General features: G+C 29.9%; 2 protein-coding genes across 2 annotated transcripts; both read left to right on the top strand.

The window, feature by feature from the left end:
- The first annotated feature begins 347 nt into the window (after positions 1-347).
- On the top strand, positions 348-2,852 carry LOC108345119 (polygalacturonase QRT3). Its single transcript, XM_017583690.2, has 3 exons — positions 348-651; positions 804-1,040; positions 1,647-2,852. The coding sequence occupies exons 1-3, from the start codon at positions 430-432 to the stop codon at positions 2,646-2,648; spliced, it is 1,461 nt and encodes a 486-aa protein (XP_017439179.1). The 5' UTR covers positions 348-429; the 3' UTR covers positions 2,649-2,852.
- Positions 2,853-18,880: 16,028 nt separating this feature from the next.
- LOC128193485 (uncharacterized) lies at positions 18,881-19,509 on the top strand. The gene has a single exon (XM_052866935.1). It carries the CDS (start codon positions 18,947-18,949, stop codon positions 19,244-19,246), a length of 300 nt encoding a protein of 99 aa, XP_052722895.1. The 5' UTR covers positions 18,881-18,946; the 3' UTR covers positions 19,247-19,509.
- The last annotated feature ends 2,150 nt before the right edge of the window (positions 19,510-21,659 follow it).

Raw genomic sequence — 21,659 nt, 5'->3', positions numbered from 1 at the left:
ATCAAATAAATTGTGGACCTTCTGCTCATTAATGTCATCATATAATTCTCGTTCAGTGAAAGTGCTTGTTTCTTTCTATTATAAAAACCTTATCACACTTTGTCAACATCTCACTCAACCAAGGCTCATTGAGACATGTCATTAAGTTGGTGACTTCATGATACCTAACGCACCTAAAAAAACACTTTTCTATGTCAAACTTGCAAAACTCCCAGATTAATTATCTGCTTACTTTTTTTGACACATGAAACAAAACGAAAATTTTACAAGAAAACTTTAAAAGAGAAGCCTTCAAACTAACACCAAAGATTTCATATGATGTCATACTTATCCCCCTTATTTATATCCACTCTCAACCAATCCCTTCTCGTATAACTGCTTCTCCCCAGCCTCATTTTCTATAAAACAAACACACCACTAGAAACCACAATGGCAACCATGTCTCCCATGTTGTTCATTTTTCTAGAGATAACTTGTTTCTTTGTGGCTCATGCTTATGTGGAGAACATGTCTCTAAGGACTCTTTCTGGTGTCACTCATGAAGAAGCACTCCTTGGACTTAAGGCATTCAAGGCCTCTATAACTAGGCGTGACTCCATTACTTCAACACCACCTTCATACTCTCCTACTCCTTCTCCTCTTCCACCACAGGTAATTCAGTCATCAATAGATATCCTTTTGTTTCCTTTCTAAGAAAGTGTCGAAATTTGAAACCCCTTGATGAAGGTACTCATGAACTTGGTCATGCATTTTCTGTGGGAAAATATCAAATGTTTGATGGACTTCTTTTTCGGTTGATGAAGGATCTCAAGAAACCACATGTGTACCTTGTTACATCTTATGGTGCAGATCCAACAGGAAATTCAGACAGCACTGAAGCTCTTCTTGCAGCCATAGAAGATGCAGCCAAAGGCCCAAATGAAGGGTTCTTAATGCAGGACATCAAAGATCTTGGAGGTGCTCAGGTTCATCTTGAGGGTGGAAAGTACCTCATTAGCAAACCACTGCAATTGCCACAGCCAGGGATTGGAAACTTCATGGTAAGAAAAGCATAATTTTCGTGAAAAGTTCAACGGTAACTGGTCTTACATATAAGTGAAATGGTTTAATTTTTGTCAATTTACTAATATAATATCAGAATCATGAATAAGTCTATCCTAAAGAAACTTGTTATTTGTTGGATCAATTGTTCCATCATCATCAGTTTCATATATATATATCTTGGTACGAAGCATTGTGATTTTGTGAGTTAAACTCAAAATCTACTTCTTAACAATTTAATTTATAAACTAAAAGGTTATCATATTAAAAGTTGTATTAGTGTTGATCTTGATCTTTAATTCCTTAATAATATCAAATGGTCTATTGGCACATTAAACTAGAACATAAAAAAATACCAACTTTTGGAAGCTTGGCTTTGGCCAAACTTGAAATAGAAAAATGGTTTTAGGAATGGCTATCCATTTAATATTCAAAAGGAATATAGTCCTTTATCAACCTCTTCTTTTCAGTCAATATTTTATTTTGTTCTTTTCTTAGACTTTTCATATTTCACCAATTCTTAGACACAGTGCTGCAGCAAATCAAGGCATAACTGAAGTTTTGGTCTTAGTTTGATAAAATTTTATCATTGAATGTTATAACAGATACATGGGGGAACTATAAGGGCCTCAAATAATTTTCCAGATGGATATCTCATAGACTTGTCCACCACAGGAGAAAGAAATTCCTACAATTACGAATACATAACTCTAAAGGATCTCTTGCTGGATTCCAACTTCAGAGGAGGGGGCATTTCAGTGAAAAACTCACTCAGAATCAACATAGACAATTGTTACATAGCACATTTCACCAACACTGGAATCTTAGTCCAAGGTGGTCATGAAACCTTCATCAGAAACTGCTTCCTTGGCCAGCACATCACTGCTGGAGGGGACAAACATGAAAGGAACTTCTCAGGCACTGGAATAAGCCTTCAGGGAAATGACAATGCAATAACAGATGTTGTGATTTTCTCTGCTGCCATAGGAATAATGGTCACTGGTCAAGCCAACACCATTTCTGGAGTACATTGCTATAACAAGGCCTCTGGTTTTGGAGGCACTGGAATTTATTTGAAACTTCCTGGTTTGACACAAACTAGGATAGTGAATTCTTACATGGATTACACCAATATAGTTGCAGAAGACCCTGTTCAACTCCATATCTCTAGCAGTTTCTTCCTTGGTGATGCTAACATTGTGTTGAAATCAGTAAAAGGGATTGTGAATGGTCTGAACATTGTTGATAACATGTTCTCTGGCTTAAATCATGGGGTTGATGTGGTCAAGTTGGACCAATCAAATGGTCCCTTTAATCAAATTGATCAAGTTTTTGTGGCTAGGAATGTTGTGAAGGGTATGAACTTAAAGGCCACAGTTGCAAAGATGACTATGCAAGGGAATGGAACCTCATGGACAGCTGATTTTAGCAAACTTTTGCTTTTTCCTAACCTTATCAAGCATGTTGTGTATACTTTGATCGTTAATGGCAGCACCTTCCCAAATCATGCTCTCAGAAATGCGTCTCATAATCGGGTTGTGATTGAAACAAATGAGGCCGTGACTGCAAATGTTTTTGTAGCTGTGGATCAAAGTATTGCAAGTTAGAGATGTTCTGATTGAAGAGGGAATTGTGCATACGCGTGATTACGAATTCACGAATTCTTTCTTTCTTTCTTTCGGCAACATTAAAGGCAACTTTGTGACCATACTACAAATTTTGAGACCGTATGTTTCAAATTTGTTGAATACATTGAAATGTAAATAAAGGAACGATGGTCGGAGATTATAGGTTAATTAAAATTAGTACGATATTTTAACAATTTTTACTGTGTCACTATTTTATTGATCCATAAATTAATCACGAACTACACAATTGTATTAAAAAAGTTGTTAAAAAAATTATTAAAAATATATTTTCTTAATTAAAAATAACACCAATTTATTATAATAAAACATATATATATATATATAATTTATTTTATAAATTAATTTTATAAAATTAAATTAAGTTTAAATTGATATAATAAAATAATATTAAACCTTGTTTAAAATCAATTTTAATCATATTTATTATTTTTTAACTCGTCGTATCAATATTATACTCAGTTTCATAGTGTATAATATATAAAAAATATTATATTTAATTATATAATTTATAATATATAAGTGATTATAAATTTTATTTTACATAAATATTATGAAATTAAATTATTTAATTTTCTTTATATATTTTAGAAAATAAAATTTTATATTAGTTTGGATAAACCACTTCCACACGTAAAATGAATATTTTGAAATTACATAGATATTACTAATAGAATCACTTAAATAATAAATAAAAGATAAAATTTAACCACTTGATTATTTTTAGTATTAAGTTACAATACTACACATAATAATATATAATCAATGCAAACAAAACTTGCTTCTATTTTGAAGGTTTTAACCTACACAATTATTTTAGATGACTTTTGTTTAAAAATGCTAACATAATATTGATATGTTGTAAATTAATTAATTGGTTATTGCTTATTCTTCATATAAGATTTTGTTTAAAATTATTAATGCACGAGTTTCTTGTACAGCAAACTTTGACGCAGAGTTTTTAACTCATTAGTCCATTTTAGTATGTCGTGTTTGGTTCATCAATTTACCAAAGTCAAAGACAAGAAGAGACGAATTTATCCACTAACTATTTTTTAAATAAAAATTAATTTAAAATATTGAATTTGATTATTATATTACTACGAAATATAGATAAATAATTAAAATAAAATAATTTATTATGTAAATATAATATTAATTAATTAATTAAAATTTAAAAAATATTTATAATATACTTTTAATATATATATATATATATATATATTTGAAAATACAAAAATAAAAATATAGTTGAGGGGTTATTCCGCCAATGTGCTCTTTGGTAAAGATTTTGAGCTTGTTCACCTACGATGGACTAACATACTTCCATTCCAATTGAGTTGCTTCTAAAAAAAGTTAAAAATTAAAAGTAGCTTCTAGAAGAAAATATTCCAGAGTTTATATTGCGTTCTATTTTTCAAAATTATGGTAGTTCTAAATCTGATTTTGTCTTTAGTTAAACCTTTTATGTATTTCTTTACTTCATTGCATTCTTTTCCAGAAACACCACTAAAAGTGAATAGATAAATTAATTTCTCACAAAGAGAAAAAACAACACAAAAAAAAAAATAGAAAAAACTAACAAGAACGGTGACTATTGACTTGAGATTGTAGTTGAAGTCTGAAACTAAAGATTTTTAATTTTTATGCCAACAAATTCTACTTCAAACAGCGAAATGTAACTAATCCTTTGAACGTTAATAGAATTTGGAACCCAAATTTCTTTACATTCCATTTTCAAACAAATCTAGAGGGAAGAAAGTGGAATTTGAAAATGGAATCATTTTAATTTATTTGCATTTTTCATATTTGCACTGTAACTTACACATCATTTCGATCTTCACAATTAAACAATAAACAGTGTTTCTTATCTTAAAAATGTTTTGAAGGGAATACATATATTCAATCTAATAAATATGTTAATTAATATAGTTCAACAAGATCCATTCAATTTTAGTGACTAAAATGGTTGAAAGATATTCTAAAATATATTTGTTGGTGTAAATATTTACATATTAATAATTTGACTAGTTTGATTACGTTATGATATTTTTTAATATTATATATTTACAAAATATTTAGTATATTAGGTAAAGTGTCACATGATTGTGATTTTTCTACTAATTATCATATATGTAATAGATTGTTATTTTATTAATATTGTTTAATATCAATCTTGATACTATTTGTTTTTATCACATGAGTCATAGGGTCCGAAAACCTATAAATACACATCATATTTCATCATGGAAATACACACTCTCTTATACTCTCTTTTATTCAAAAAATACAAACTCTCGTACTGACTTGAGTGTTAGATAATCTTTTACAAGTAGATCTTTTTTTGTGTTCCAACCTTCAACAAGGTTCATCAAAGATCTCAAAAGTCATCAAGATCTTGTTACATGTCCAAAAGATTGCTCCAAGTCCCCAATAAGAACATTTGACGTCCATCGTCGGACTTTGATAAAACTTTGCTCTAGTCTCACTCTATCATGGTCACCACCTCAAGTCATGCTCAATTGTCATACAAGATGGAGCCCAACCCTATGACAAGCCTTTAGAATAAAATATAGATGTTGATCCAACAGAACGACCAATAATGCAAGCACTATGATGAGGAGCTTGCAACCTTGTGCACCCAACATCAAGCCAATCTCCAAGCGTTACCAAAAGCTCATCGATCTGGGAATGGGAAACCTCCTCCACATCACTTTCCTCGACGGAGGACCGCTCAACCAATAGTGCAGACGTGACACTTATCTCCCTCACAAAAGCATCATGACAAGAGTCAGACACTGACACATCAAGGAAGCTTTCAGGAGGAGGATAGTGCAATTCCTTGATAGAGCACAATTTATCACCTTGGTAAGACTCCCAAAAGAGCTATAGTTGATCTCCTTAATGTAGGTCTCGTAAAGCTTGTAGCATGTTTTCATTTTTAAAAAGGTTTCAATTGTACTCTAGTTTTTAAAAAAAAGTTTTAATTGCTTCCTAATTTTTGAAATATCCCTCAATTAAAATTTTTTAAAAACATATTAACGTCGTTAACATATCAATATATGATTTTTTTTTTAATTTTTTTGTTTTATTTTTATTTTTCAATTTTTAATTTTTTTTTGTAAAAAATTATGTTGTCATGTGTCAGGTCACTCATGTAACACGTGATACTATTAATGTCACATGATGATGTTACGTGATAAGGTACTGTCACATATTTGTGTCATTATTTTGATTTCAATTTAGTTCTTTTGTCTTTTTGATTAAATTTAGTTTTAATTTTTTTTCAAATGGAAAAATATTTTATCTCTTCAAATTAAGACAATATTTATTAATTGTATATTTATACTAATATTTTATTAAAAATAAATTTTTAATATATTACATTATTACATATTATTAATCCATGTTTTTTATAAGATTAAAACTAATTAACTATAAATATTTTAAAAAAAAGTAAGTATTCAAAATTAATATATTATTACTTCATATTTTTATAAGAAAAAAATATTTAATACCATTTATACAAATAATGAATTTGGATATCTTTTAATTTGGACTAAATTTATTACTTGTTGTATGAATATTTTCCTAATATTTATATTAAAATTTAGTACTTAAACTCATGATTAACAAAACATGGATTAATAATATATAATAATATAATATTTTAAAATGTTAATTTTAATAATAAAAAAATGTATAACATTTATATAATTAATAAATTTTGTCTCTAGATAGGATCGTTCTAGTTTAAGAAAAATTATGAATAAATTAAATAAAAAAACTTAAATATAAAAATTAAATTAAAATTAAGAAAATAACATATGACATTAATATGTGTCAAATTAGGAATATGTTGACAAAAAAAAGTTAAAGAATAAAAAAAATTAAAAAACCAAAATTGATATGTGATATGTTGTTAACGTTGTTAATAATTTAAAAAAAATCTAATTGGAACATTTTTAAAAAAGCAATTATGAAGAAAATAAATCGTTTTTAAAAAATTATGACTTGAAACTTTTTTAGAAATAGAATTCAAAACGTTAGAGATTTAAACTTAAAATAAAATACAAATAAATAGATGAGCAACAACACAAGGTAGGGAAGACATTATGAATGTAAAACCTGGTCTGTATTGGCTATTGCTAACACAACTTTCATTTAATGCTAGAGACCCGTGACCAACTTAATTAAGTAATTAATTGTCCAACTATACTTAATTAATTAAATCAACAAGTTTTGTATGGACATGCTGACTAATAAAAAGGACATAATACATATATATATATATATATATATATATATATATATATATATATATATATATATATATATATATATATATATATATATATATATATATATATATATATATATATTATATAAACTAGTACCAAGTTGAAGTGAATTATGCTACAATCAGTTACATGTACAATGATGATGGGAGTGTATCTGACAAACGTTACAAGGCACTGTAGAAATTTTATTTATTATTTATGTATTTTTATTTAATACTAAAACAAAGGATTAATGTTGTTTTTAGTTCCCAAAAAAAGTTCTAAATTTTGGTTTCTGTTTTTCATCTTTTAAAATTAATAGCTTTTGCTTTTGGTTTACATATTTTTTAAATTACTTAAACTTTAGAAGTGCGTAAATTATACTCCCATGTTCCTCAATAAATAGTTTCAAATTAAAAGAAAAAAAATACTATTTTGTAAAGGATGTGTTGTTTTTTTTAATTTGAATCTTACAAATTTGGATATCAGTATATATAATTTGATGATTTTTTTTTCTCATTCTCTCTCAATCTATAAATAAATAAACAAATCAAATTACTTTAAAAATGTACTCTTTGTTCAATAGTCCGTGGAACTACTTTGAGTTCATTATAAATGCACTCTTATATCTTGCGTCATGTGTGTTTTTTTTTTCAAGTGAAATCCAATAATTTGAATATACTAAATGAAAATAAATAATATTTGAAAAATGCTACTAGTTAAGTACTTGGGAGAATAAATTATAACTCAGTGAACCAGTTGTTGAAGATTCCTCCATTATTTTAGTGTAACACAACTGGTACAAAACGCCAAGGACCTTCGCACAGATGAACCAAATTTCGAAGAAGAGAGAAGCAGAAAATGAAGAACAAGGGTTTATACCTTGTGCTGGTGATCATGGTGATCCACTTTCATCCGAGCATGGCAACTCCATGGAAAGAGATCGACTCCATCAGCAGTGACGTGGAATCGGAGTTCTTATTCGGTTCACATGTGGCCAGGATGCTATATGATGTCAGCCAATCTACGTCTGGCCAAACAGGTAATGCCAATAACCAAGCTGTAAATTGTCCACAGAGCAATGGTTATCGTAGCTGCTTGCCCTCCCAAAACGGTGGTGGCGCTAACAAAAACTGTGCTGATTACACCAGGAATTGCTGAGAACATGTTTCACTCTTTACAATTTCATTTCCAGTATTTCAAGGTTGTCGTGTGGAATATCAACTTCTTGTTTAATCTCTATGTTGTAAGATTGATGTTGTCGTTGTCAGAAACCGCGTGTAAAACAGTTAATGCTTTCTGTGTTACCTGTGTTGTATTATTCTGTATCATCTCCGAATTACTGAATGTTGACAAGAATAATTCCATGCGAGATGGAAAGAAAGTTTGTGAGAAATAATACATTACCTAAAGGTAAATTCTGGAGTTTGTTTTCCACACTTTTTTTATTAAAGTTGATCGAAAATGTAGAGTTTGACAGAAAGCATATAAAATAGGGATTTGTTGCTTGAAAATATTAAAATCACAAGTTGGTGAACAAGATAATGTGAATTTGACTTTAATATCTCAATGATTGGTTAGGCCATTGCGTTGTTCAGAGTTATTCTCTTAAAATTTTACTTGTTTGGAAGCTACCGAGTCATAATTCAGTCATCCGTTGTGAAATTGCATGGCAGAGCTTGATTGCTATGGGGTGAGGAGAGTAAACTATGGTTTAAAAAGTTAATGAACTGTAATCATTGCATCGCAATTGCAATTGGTAGGTAACAAGAGATTACAATCAATCTTTTTTTTTATATATAGAACACTTTTAAATTTATTGACTTAGACCATTAGAATTTATTTTTTCTAAATTAGACTTGTTTAAGTATAATTTCTTTTTGCGTAAGATTAAATTTCAATCATTTTTTTTTTAATTTTGCATGTTGTTTGCGGTTGGAATTCTGATTTTAGAGGAACAAATTCTTAATAATGTTTTTCTTTTTATAGTTTCATATATTTGTATACATATTTATAATAAATTATAAGTCTTAGGCATTTTTGAAGTGATAGTAATTTAAAAATAATAAAATTCGATTATTTTAATAAATAATTTTAATATAAATAGTTTTGTTATTAATGTTTTTTATTATTTTAAAACACATAATGTCTCTAGAAATCACATTTTTAAAGTTATCTTACTACTCTCAAGGAGTTCTTACTCTCTTTGTCTTATTGAAAAATTAATATGGTAGGATTAATCCTTGCAGCGAGCTCTTCAATTTGGACCAATCAGTTTTTTTGTTTGAGTAAGTTAAGTTTCAATCCTTTACCTTGGTGTTTTCTATTATGTATGGCATGTGAGTTTTGTTTTACTTACATGCGTTTTTTTAATCATCAATATCAGTATCTCCTGATCGGTGACTCTAATGATATGTCACAATCATGTTTGTGTTGTTTTTATTTGTAAATAGTACATCATGTAAGTTTAAAGGGTTTTTGAATCCTTAGAACAAGTTTCTTAATCTCTCAAGTAAGGAAAGCTAATTACATTTGTTTTTAAGTTATAGATATCGTGAAATGTTATTTTGTTGTTAAGTGGTATGATAATGTTATATTTTCTAAATTTGGTTAGTGTTTGATGTTAGATATGTTGTTGTCTTGATTGAAAATGTGTTGAATTAGGGGATTGATAATTTGATCAATTGAGTCAATTGATATGTGTCATAACATTAAAAATTTGAACCAAGTACTAAGAAGGAAATACAAAATTAACCATTTGAATAGGTTCCATTCTCCAAATCACAAATTTTACATATGTTGTTTTTTTATACAACATTGTCCAATGACATTGGAACTGAGTGCAAGTTCACTTGGCATGTCTGGAAGCATTTTAGCTTTAGGTCGATGAGCACTAACTGTTAAGCGTCGAATATTGTGAATTGTATAGCACTGAGCGAAGCCAGGGTGTCGTTGAGCGTCAATTTTTGTGAATGGTCTAGTGTTTAGCGGCATCAAGGAGCCATTGAACATCATCCTTGTATTATAAATCTAGAACATTTTAACTCTAGGGTGTTGAGCACCAGAAAGTGCCATTGCAAGATGAATGACAATGAGTCATAATTGGCACTAAGCTCCACCTTTTGCGAGCAGTCTGGCATTGGGCACCACCTTTGAGTGCCAATGTGTATATGTGAATTTTTTTCTTCTCTAAATATTTGAGATATATTTAAAATGGACTTTATGTAGGCAAGCTTCAAAGTCATTGTCTCTAAACATCATTGGAGGCAAGTTTTTGACCTTTCTTTCAACCAAGTTTAAAGGCGCATACATGCCTCTTCTATGCCAAATGAGAAGAGCCATCACTTGCAAATCCACCCGAAATGGTGTTTATGTGCCTTCTTGGTAGGTGATCTCTACTTTTGGTCTTATTTCGGGTTCTGTGATTGGATGACTCCTTTCTCCACTCGATCCCATGGTTTGCTCTTATGGAACTGTGTGTTAGGCTCCACCAGTGAGGTGGACTTCTATCTAAGTGGTCCTTCTATCCAAGATAGTCGTAAAGCAATCTACTGAGTTAGTCGATAGTAGAGATAACCAAGTCAGGGTTTCCCCTTTAGAGAGGTAGGAAAACTCTATACCATATGGTGCCACTCATAGTGTACAACATCATTTGGTTCATGAGCATCTGGATGTGCTTGTTCGGGTCTCTGGATCAACCGTACTTATCACATACGAGTATCTTCTAGTTAGCAAAGGGGTTTCCCTGATCCCCGTGGCAAACAGGAGCATATCGGTCGTGTCAACAATCACAATGAACTAATTATGATCTTTACTTGCACCAAAGTTGTTTGCCTGGACTGTTCGGTCTAGATCCCTTTTGTGTTGCTTAAGTGGTCCTTGTATAGTTGGGGTGGATGGAACAAGACCTTTACCACTCCTCTCTTCTCAAATGATCTTCTTCATACTTCCTCTACATCTTGCTCATCATTTCCCTCGAGTTTAGCTAATCGTTAGTAGCTTCCTCTAACATAATGTAATTTGTCATGTTCCTACTGACTACCATATGGCTTCAAAAATTTTGCTCTATGATGCGGGCGTCGCGACCCGTCAAATTTGATGTGCAATTAAGAATGCAGTATAACTAGGAAGTGACTCCTAGGTCATCTCTCAAGGACCAATATTGTGGTTCAGTCTCAGATTTGACACGAAAAGGGGGGTTGTTTGTGATTTTTATTTTGCGGTAAAATTAAAAAGAAAATTAAACACAACTGAATTTTAAAACGTTGAAATAAAATTCAAAAATAGTAAACGAAATTAAAACAGTAAAAACGAAATATGTCTTTTTTAAACATCATAAGAAAATGTAAATCACCAAGGCAGTAAAAATAAAGCTGAACGTAAATTAACTTGCAGTAAAAATAAAGCTGAGAAACATCAATCACAATTTGAAAACGTAAATTGAAAATGAAATATTTTGGCAGAATTAAAATTCGCAACTTGAAAACCGATCAGGAAATTGGGTGAATTAAATGAACAAAAAATGATATTTGCAGTGAATTGGAAAATGGTAGAGATTGGATTCAAGATTTAAATGTGCAATGGAATTGTAAACAGAAGGTAAATTGCAGATGAAAATCAACAGCATCAACTGAGAAATGAGAGTCCATCAAATAAAATTCTTCACTGAAATAAAACCAAATTCATTACTGGACATCACTGGAAACAAAACCCCAAAACCTCCCCATGGGGGAGGGGGAAAAATGAACTTCAGAACAGAAACGTAAATGGTGCTTCCTAATCTACTCTTAATACAATCCACCAATCTCCCTCTTAATTCTCTTATTAATTCTTCTCTGCTCTGCTTGCAATTTATAACCATTTCTCTGGACCAACTCTTGTGCAATTCTCCTTCATTTCAGCCTTGGTTGTTTTGTCTTATCTCCAATTGGCAGCCCGTGAATTCCTTCCAGCTTTCCACTTCCTCTACTGCCACGTCCGTGAATCAACACTCCATTTACCAATTTAAACTCCAAAACTTCTCTTTTCATGTGGGCCGTGATGTTTGCCAACCTTTCTACAATTCCAGAGAAACCGTGAACTCCTCTCCTTCGTTCCTCATCTCCCAAGCTCTTCCACTTCATAGAAGCTTTTCCTTTGAAGTGAGCTGCTTCCCCGTGATGCTTTGTTGTTGCTGCACCGTGAACACCTCTGGGACGTGAGACCTTCCAGGCATTAACACCATCCAGACCGTGAGCTTCATTCTCTCAACATGGTGGCTCCCTTATTCCATCCAGCTGCACGGCCTCTCCTAAGCCATCCCCATTGAATTAGCGCCTCCTTTCTTGGCAAAGAATAAAATGACAGCAGCGTAATGGATGCCCATTTTTAAAACGAAAATCTGAATGAAAGGTGCTTCCAAGTTCTCCCTCTGTCCGTTTTTGGCTTCCAAGAACAGCCGTGAATGTGGCTGCTGGATTCCTCAAGTTGCTGCACCGTTTACACCAAAGCTTTGCTCACCATAAAAATAGCTAGGAGGATGAAGTTCTTGCTGCTGTCTGGGCGTGGATGAGCTGCTTCACATTCTTCTCTGGACATTCTTTTTGTGCTTACGGAAAAGCCAAGATGCTTCTTCTTGCTGCACATGAGCCACTCTCCATTTAATGGTTAAGCCAATTGGAAATCACACTCCAAATCAAGAAAGGGTGCGGCTCCCACTTTGGTTCCAAAAGAAATTTTGTTGGATGCTTGCTGGCCGTGGGTTCATTTCAATTTTATTCCAAAGCATATGCAAGCCAAAATGAATGTACTACGTGGGCCATGAAGCTAAAATTCAGAATTTTTCCAAGCAAAACCGTGAGTAGTGGATGGACCCCATAGGCCATTACTTTCTTTTCCATGTGGCCACTTCCCTTCCTTCTTTACGTAAGGTGGTTTCTCCAATTATAAATCATGTTTCAGCCAACAAAACAATGTGGTGGTCCCACTTTTGTTTCCTTTATAATTTCCTTCAATATGCCAAAATAATAAAACCAATGCACGGTGCTCATGGAATTCATTTTCTAAAATGTATTAACACCCTTTTAAAACACCACCCATTGTGAGCTTCCAACGTGGCCCCTTCTCTTTGATGCCAAAATGAATTAAGAAGACCGTGAGTACTTGCAAAGTGTTTCCAGCCGAAAATGTTTCATCTAGCAAGTCTTTGGACGTGAAAAAGTGTGGGGTCCATGTGCTATTTTCACTTCAACAAATTCAACACTTGCATTTGGGAGTTGGACATGAATTGCTTCTTTCCAGCATGTATCTCTTTCAATTTTTCGTCAATTGGATACAAGCAAAAACTATGTGTCCGTGTGCTTTTAGTAGATTCACACTTTCAGGACGTACCATCCTTCCTCTCATGACCACCAAACGCCAAAATGAAGGTCACTTGATTTATCTTGAAGTCCCAACATATTTCTAAAATTTTCTCTGCAATTAATAATGAAAATAATAAGCTCAGATAATTCAAATTAATTAAAATAAGAATTTCTGATCAAATTAAGCGCAATCAGTAAAAATGGAAAAATACTGGACAATTAAGCACAATTCCCCGATTAATTTTAGCACAATAAACTAAGTGAAGTGTAGAAAATAATGATTCATCACTCTATCCCACGGTGGTGCCAAAATGTTTCATATAGGGTCGAACATTCACTTAAAACAATTTTCTTGTCATATGCTCTGATGTTATCTTCTCTTTGTTCAGGTAAGTTGTCCTCCAACCAATCGGAGGTGCTTGCTAAAAGTGTTTCCATGCTAAAGTCAGTTTGGGTTTAATCAGTTAAACAATTAATGTAGTAATAAATTCATAAAGGTCTCAACAATCATAATTTTGACCTATATTTATAGTTTTCTCTATAAACTTTTAATTAGGTTAATTATAATTTTCTGTATGAACTTTTGATTAGGATCGACCTAATTACAATCCAATTTTGTTTAAACATGATTAATTAACTAAATGATTAGTTAATTGTAATTATGACCTATCAGTTTCCTTTATATCATATGATCGGTTGTATCATGTACCGGATAATACATATCGTGTAAAAAGTTTTTTCCAAAATATTTTTTTTATTACTGCACACAACACCATCGCGGTTGCAGAGAAAAGGGGAGAATTCTGCATATGTAAAAACAGTTGCTTCGTTTAGTTGTTTTCAAAATATATATTTGTATTTTGGAAAGAATTTTTTCAAACATATTTTATGTGGAGTATTCTGAAAAATTCATTCCAGAAGATATTATATGTATTTTGGGAAGTTTATTTTGAAAATGTTGTTTTAGAAGAAGACTTAGTTTGGAAAATTTCTAGAATATATATATTTTGGAAGCTGTTTTTCAGAAGGTAAAATGGTTATTATGAAAATTTAATGGGTGCGCGAAGAAATAGATTTGGTGCAGGAAGTGTAGGAAAATGAGGTGCAGCCCATATAAGACCCAGAGAAAAGAAAGCTAAGAAAAAACGAAAATGTCTTAAACAGATCCCTCTCGAGGTTGAACCACGAGGTACTCCAAATTATCTTAAAGAGGCAAATTATCATCAAGAGAGGAAAAGTCATCCTCAAATAATCCATCTGTAGAGAGTGAATTTTCATCTAATTTTAAAAAATATTACATGTATTAAATTTGTAATCATATTATATTTTATTAAAATCAAATTTATAACTCTATTAAACGTTGTATTTGTGACCGTATTAAGAATTTAATTTTAAACAAGTTTTAATTTATGTAGTAAGAAATTAATTTCAGAAGTATTTTAACGATATTGATGTATGCGGATTAATATACTTTTAAGTACTTTCATACCATTAATGATATAAAATAGAATAATAACATGAGAAGCATAATCAAATAATTTAATTCATATTTGTATTAAACAGGCATTAGTTAACCTAAGTAATGATAATTTATGTCTTTTAACTTAGTGATTTAAGGTTTAAATTCTTCCTAATGCCACCATGATAGAATAAAAGGTTTGTAAACTTTAAGAAAAAGAGAAAAGTCATAGAAGAAATATAAAAAAACAGCTGGAAACCTTATCATCTTTTCGAAGGGAACTCACAATCAAGTCCCTACATGTTTCACTCCTATTGATTAGTTTTTATCAAATTAAATCAGACATATATGGATAAAAAAACAGAGAAACTCCTTAATCTCTTCAATTTTTATGAGTAAAACAATAAAGAAACTTCCTAATGTCTCACCAACCAAATTAATCTAAGAATAATTATTTTAAAAGAACTTTTTTATCTAACTAATGGGTTTAAGAAATAATGTATATTTATTTATTTATTTTATAAGTAAGAGTTATATATGATGTTTAATTAGAGTTGTCAAAAAAAATCATCCAATTCAACTCGATTTATTATGATTTAATAAATCAATTTAATTTAAATTTAAGAAATTTAAGTTCAATCGACTTATCTTATTGGTTTACTTAGTTAAAAAGCATTACAATTTTTTTTCTTCCATCTAGCTTTTCTTTAATATATAATCAAAATTCAAAAATTCTAAACTTATTTTATTTTATTTTTCTTATTTTAACAATAAATAAATTATTTATCTAAAAAATTAAATAATAACTCTAAATAAAATATAAAAAATCTAAAAGAAATTATGTGTGGTTATTGAATTAATCCAAGTAATCCAGATTTATAGTGAATAAGTCTATTTTTGACCAAATTAAAATTTGTAACTTTTTAAATTCAACTCAATTTGAATTTAGATTGATTCAAATTTTAACCCATTTTGATAATTTTATATTTAACCATTCATGAAATTCTCTTGAATGTAATTTTTAAAATAACTTCATCTTTCATGTTTTTTTAAATATTTAAAATGAGTAAGATACTTTTTAAGGTTATTTAAGTTTTTCCAAACCATACACAACTACAAGGAAAACTGCTATAGTTGTTTCCTTTTCAGTGTTTATTCCTTTCAAAATTGTTTAAGAACAGCAAAGAAAATTGAGTGGAAAGCTTTTTCGAATAGACTTGTGTTAGCGTGTGAGCCACCAATGGATTTTAAAAAATCTGGGTAATAAAAACAAAATATATATATCTTGGTTACATGAAAAATAGTATTAAAAGAATTAGCATGATGGAAGTATAAGAAAACTCTATACAGAGTATAATAACAAAATATTGAAAAATTAAGGAAGGATAAGTCTTTCCATAGTACAAAGCATGGGTCCATCTTTGCGTCAAGTCAATTCTCCTCAATTAAAAAATAAATAAAACAAATGTCTCTGAAATTCCAAAATATATATGTGAGGTATAATAATTTTAACCTAATTTTCGATATTTTTTTATTAAATATTTTCTTATGAGTACACTTTATTACAGATTTAACACTCAAATATGAAAAAACAATAAGAGAACACATTTTATCTTCCCTTTTAAGTGAAGTGTTGCCTAAAATTGAATTATCTTCATTTAATATTAGATGTTCTTCTATTTAGCATGTGCTTCATCTTAGTACTTTGTTTATATTAGGAGTGAAATAAAAAGAAGAAGAAATATATAAGGGGAAGAACAGGATGAAAGACATATACTATTAAGAAGATAAAAATGAAAGAAAAGAAAATAAAAAATTATTTTTATTTGGATGAGTAAAAAGGAATTTACATAAAAAAAGTTATACAAAAATATTTATATTGTGAGATCCTAAAAGTTTTAATAATTAGAAAATTATGTAAAAGATTAAACTATTTATTAGTATAATTTAAATATTTATTTTATTTTAAAATATTTTTTAAAACACGAAATTTGGTAAATAATTATTCAATTTTAAAAAATATAATTAGATATTATTAAATATTAGGATATTATTATATTGTTACAAATTAAATAATATATTGGGATATTGTTAGATATAATTAGATATTATTATTAGATAATAATAATAATAATAAATAGTATTTTTCTTAAAGATATTAAGTTTATAAATATGAGAGGACCATGTATATGAGAGAATTTTAGTGGAAATGATGACATATGAAGAATGGAGAAAATCTTAAGGATTGAGTTTTGAAGAGGTGAAGGAAGGAGTGAACCGCAAGATGTAGGATGAACTTAGATTCATGTTTTCTTTCTTATTTTTTATTTGTAAGTGACGTAATATTTTATGAGTCTAAATTGTGGAGTAGATATTATTTAGTGTTATTATAATGACATGTTAATATATACTTATTTGGAAACATAAATATATGTGTGTGTGGTGACTCAGCAAAATGTATGAGTCTTTGTCTGTAAAACTCTCTAGGAGAGTCGTGAAAAATAGAATTTGAAAACTCAGTCCTAAGAGAGAGGGAGGAGTGAACTTCTTTCATAAGACTCTTGTTGTGTTAGCTTCACAAGACCGAATAACGGGTAAACTATGTGTGGTTGTACAATTGATGAAATTCACTTGTAAGTTTCTATGAGAGAGTAGTGGAAAGTGAAATTTGTCTGTAAGACTCTAGTAGCAACAAAGAGTCGAGAACCTAATATTTGTTTAGTTTTTGGAGAACAAAATGCAAAAAACGCTGTAAGAGGGTGTAGCAGATATGAAAGTAGTTTATTAGGTGGCTTTGGATAGTCATGCCTTGTGTTGAGACATTTGTGGGTTGAGCTGGTGTGTGAAATTATTATAGGTTACATTGTTAAGTTTAGGTTGTTTAAATTTGTATGTTAGCTAATCCATTTGTTTTGATGGTTATAGTTTTCATTTGTGATAATCGTTTTTATACAAGAAGAGATGATAGTAAAGATGTTGAGGAAGGATATTTAATATCGTTAAATGTTTGGAATAAAGTTTATTTGTAAAATAACATCTTTTTATTAAGATTTTTAATCAAATTGGACAAAGTTTTATTTTAAATTATGTAATTTATATTAATTATAAATTTTAAGAGATGAAAAATTAAGTATTACATATATATTTGTATAAAATTATTCTTTTCATTATATTTTAACATATTTTTTTAACTGTTTTAATAAATATTTAACTTTCAATTTCTTTTAATAAAAATATCTCCTTCGTGTAAAAAAAAAAATTATCTCCTTAACATTTCGTGTGAATTTGGAAGAGAATTGTTTTTAATGAGTAAAAAAAACGATCATTTATTTTTTTTCTTAAACAACAATTTAATATATTCTGTTTAATTTTATTCCATTTCCAAAAAGACAAAGACAAAACTCAAATTTCATCAATCTCAATACACTAACCAAAATTTGTTTAACTAAAAGAACAAATTATGTTCAATCAAATGTTAGTCTTTATTGTCTACTTATAATAAATATAGGCTTATAATGACAATTTTCATAAATAAAGTTGATCGAAGAGAGAATACATGTTATGCAAAAAAATGAAAGAAAATTTAGAAAAGTGTTAAGAAAAAGGTAGGATTATTCTAATGAGCGTCATATCTATATTCTTAGTAAAAATAAATTTAAATCTATTAAATCATTTTTGCAAAAAAAAAAATCAATTAATCAAATTTAGTGTTCTTTAAAAAAATATCATTATCAATTTTATGTTAAAAGATTTTTTAATCTTTAAATTTAAACACAAAATTAAAATTTATTTATGTTTTAAAATTCATAAGCGATTTTTAAACTTAAAAACTAAATAAATCAATCATTTTAATTCAATAACAGAAACTTTTCTTTACGCATTAAATGATATTTTAAATTAATATCTGAATTAAAACTTGATAAATAATCTTTAAAAAACTCAAATATAAATTTAAAATATTATTTAATAGGTTAAAATGAATTATATTTATTATTAATTTTTTAAGCTGAAAGAGTAAAATGTGTTTAAATTGAAAAAAAAAATTGAATTCAAATTTGAAGTGTTATGTTAAAGAAGATTCCTCAATTATTTTAGCATAACCCAACAGTACAAAAGCGACAGAGGTCTTCACTGTGAACCATAACCTCGTTTGTCCAGTGAGAACACTGTTCCCAAAAGATGAAGAAGGGCCTCTCGCTTGTGCTCCTCATCCTTCTCATCCACCACAACCTTCTCAACGCCGACAACTGTGTCACAGAGGATTGCCTCATCGCCAACGATTTGGAATCAGAATTCTCGTTTGGCTCTCATGCCGCAAGAATGCTCTACGATGTCAGCCAATCACAGACAGGCAAAACAGGCAACGGCAACAACAAAGCTGTAAATTGTCCACAAAAACAAGGTTACCGCAGCTGCATCCCATCTCAAAACGGTGGTGGCCCCAACAAAAACTGTGCTGAATATACTAGAAACTGCTAAGAACATCTTCCAATTTCGTTTCTCCTTTTGAGGTTAACTGTTTAAAGTTCCATTCCTTGTTTTAAGGTTGTCTTCCATCCTCAACTGTTTAGTCTAATTTAATTTCCCTGTCTTGTTATTCATACTTCAATTGTGTTGTACTGTTACTGCCTCTGTATTATCATATCATCTGTACTCTCAGTTTATCAATTTGTGCTTAAGAATAATTCCATGTAATAAGATTGCCAATAATAAATCACTTCCTCTGCAGAGGGTTTCTTCAATTTTTGTTTTTCATAAATTTTTTCAGATGTTTTGCATATCCTCACTGTTATATATATATATACTTGTAAGAATTTCTCGGTGGTTGATCGTTCTGGAAAAGTGAAGTTTTGAGAGGATGAAAAAAAGAAGAAACTGTCAAAATTAAGAACTGAATTTCTGAAATGATTTGATTGTTGCAGGATATCAATTAATAAAGTGGAAAAAATATTCTGCATATTTTTTAGGTATAAACTGAATCTCAGTAGTATGGGGATGTTTTAAGGTATCGAAAGTTTGACTCGTGAAAATAATTAAGATTGCAATGGAATTGGAATAAAATGTTTTTGATATTAACAAGTTGGATTTCTGATTTATGTTATGTTTTGGTCAAACAGCGTTTTAAGAGAGATTCAGCAGTAAAGTTTCTTAATTAAAATTAATCATAAGTGAAACCGATAATTATTTTGCACCCAGGACATATTAAAAAAAAAAAACTGAATATTTTAATTTAGATGTCTAGAAGCGTAACTAAGACAAAATTAAATTTAATATTTCATGATGTATTGTTGATTATTTTTCCAAAGGGGGTGAAAAAAATTTGTTTGGTGTTAGATATTTCCTGGCACGAAAGCAACCATTGTCGCCATCCCTTTGTCTGCTCATCAAATTCTTTCAATCACTTTAATATTTTGACAATCTTCGTTGCCAACAGCACTAGCCACTACCTTGTTTGTTTGACTACGTCAAACCTATTATGCTTTTAATTTTTTAATCCAACAAAAATATTCATATTCCTACTTTATCATGATTTCACAGTTAAAATACTGTAAATGCAATTTTCTTCTATGATATAATCATAGTTTATCTTGTGTTTATTTATTTATTTATTTATTTATTTGTCTTTCTATGTTTGTAATGTGTTATTAGAGTTGTATATGTACTTTGTGTAAGTAAAGTCTCTTAAAAACTGATTTAATCTACTATTGCAATAGCATAACATCTACAACTTTTTTGTAAAGACTTCTTTTAAACTGACTTCATCTAAATTGTACATATATTTAGTATTTTGTACTGTGTATAGAGTGTAAGTTTGATCATATTCAGTTTAAAAGATTTTATTATGAGTTGTTGTCGTAGACTAACTGATTTTTTAGACAACTAAACCATCATATTATTTGTTAATTATCATAAAAGTTATTAATTTTAATTAAGAAACTTTATAATCATAGTCTACAAGTGCTAAGCTAATCAATATACTACCTTATAGTAATATAAGGTATGTCTTCAACGTTTTTCTAGCAAAAAAAAAATAAAGGTTTAATATCTATGGTACTTATTTTTTGTTTGTTCAAAATGTTTTTTTTTTGTTTAAAGTGATTTTAATTTTTATAATTTTTGTTTAATTTGGTCATTTTTTATGAAAATGTCTATTAGCCATTATTAAAGTAAGTATAAGTTTTTCATATGGCAAAGATGAGGTAGAATGGTGGTAATTGAATATGGTCACATCATCGTCTTCAACCTCTCACCACCAAAAATCATAGCTACTATTAGAACAATTGTCCCATCATTAGACTACCACGAAAGTCATCAATCATCACAAGTCCACCACCATCATCTCATTCAACCTTGCAAATTGACATGCAACTGCCACTGGCGAGCCTACAATCCCAAAAATCACGAAACCTAACTCACAAAAAGTTTCAAATCACAAAATTTGTCTTCTCATTCGTGCCATCAAACCTGTAAAAAAAAATAGAACCCAAATAGTAGAGAACGACACACCAAAACCCTCATTAACCACTAAATAGTTTGAGAGCATCACGAAATCTCAAATCGCGAACCCTAAATCGCGAGATCCAATCCAAAAAATCATGAACCCTAACTCACAAAAAGCCCCAAATCACGAGATTTGTCTTCTCCTTTAAGCCATCAAACCTAAAAAGAACAAATCACAAAGAGCCATCACACCGGAATCCTTGTTAACTACCGCGACAACCATCGTATTAGTTCAAGAGCGTTGCGAAATCCTTAATTGCAAACCCTAAATCTCAACATTTTTCCCACTTGTTCGAACATGCAATTCCAAAAATCATGAACCGTAACTCGCAAAAAGCCTTAAATCTTGAGATTTGTGTTCTCTTATGCGCCATCAATCCTACAAAATTAA

This window comes from Vigna angularis, chromosome 8 (genome assembly GCF_016808095.1).
Source record: "Vigna angularis cultivar LongXiaoDou No.4 chromosome 8, ASM1680809v1, whole genome shotgun sequence".
NCBI classification, from domain to species: domain Eukaryota; kingdom Viridiplantae; phylum Streptophyta; class Magnoliopsida; order Fabales; family Fabaceae; genus Vigna; species Vigna angularis.
The sequence above is the reverse complement of the archived record's forward strand: the minus strand, read 5'-3'. Positions and strand labels throughout refer to the sequence as shown.

What these genes read in the sequence shown, in the direction of transcription:
- LOC108345119 (XM_017583690.2), top strand. Translation starts at nt 430, where the DNA reads ATGGCAACCATGTCTCCCATGTTGTTCATTTTTCTAGAGATAACTTGT. An exon ending in CTTCTCCTCTTCCACCACAG is followed by an intron (nt 652 to 803) that starts GTAATTCAGTCA and finishes CGGTTGATGAAG; the next exon opens with GATCTCAAGAAACCACATGT. An exon ending in CAGGGATTGGAAACTTCATG is followed by an intron (nt 1,041 to 1,646) that starts GTAAGAAAAGCA and finishes ATGTTATAACAG; the next exon opens with ATACATGGGGGAACTATAAG.
- LOC128193485 (XM_052866935.1), top strand. Translation starts at nt 18,947, where the DNA reads ATGAAGAAGGGCCTCTCGCTTGTGCTCCTCATCCTTCTCATCCACCAC.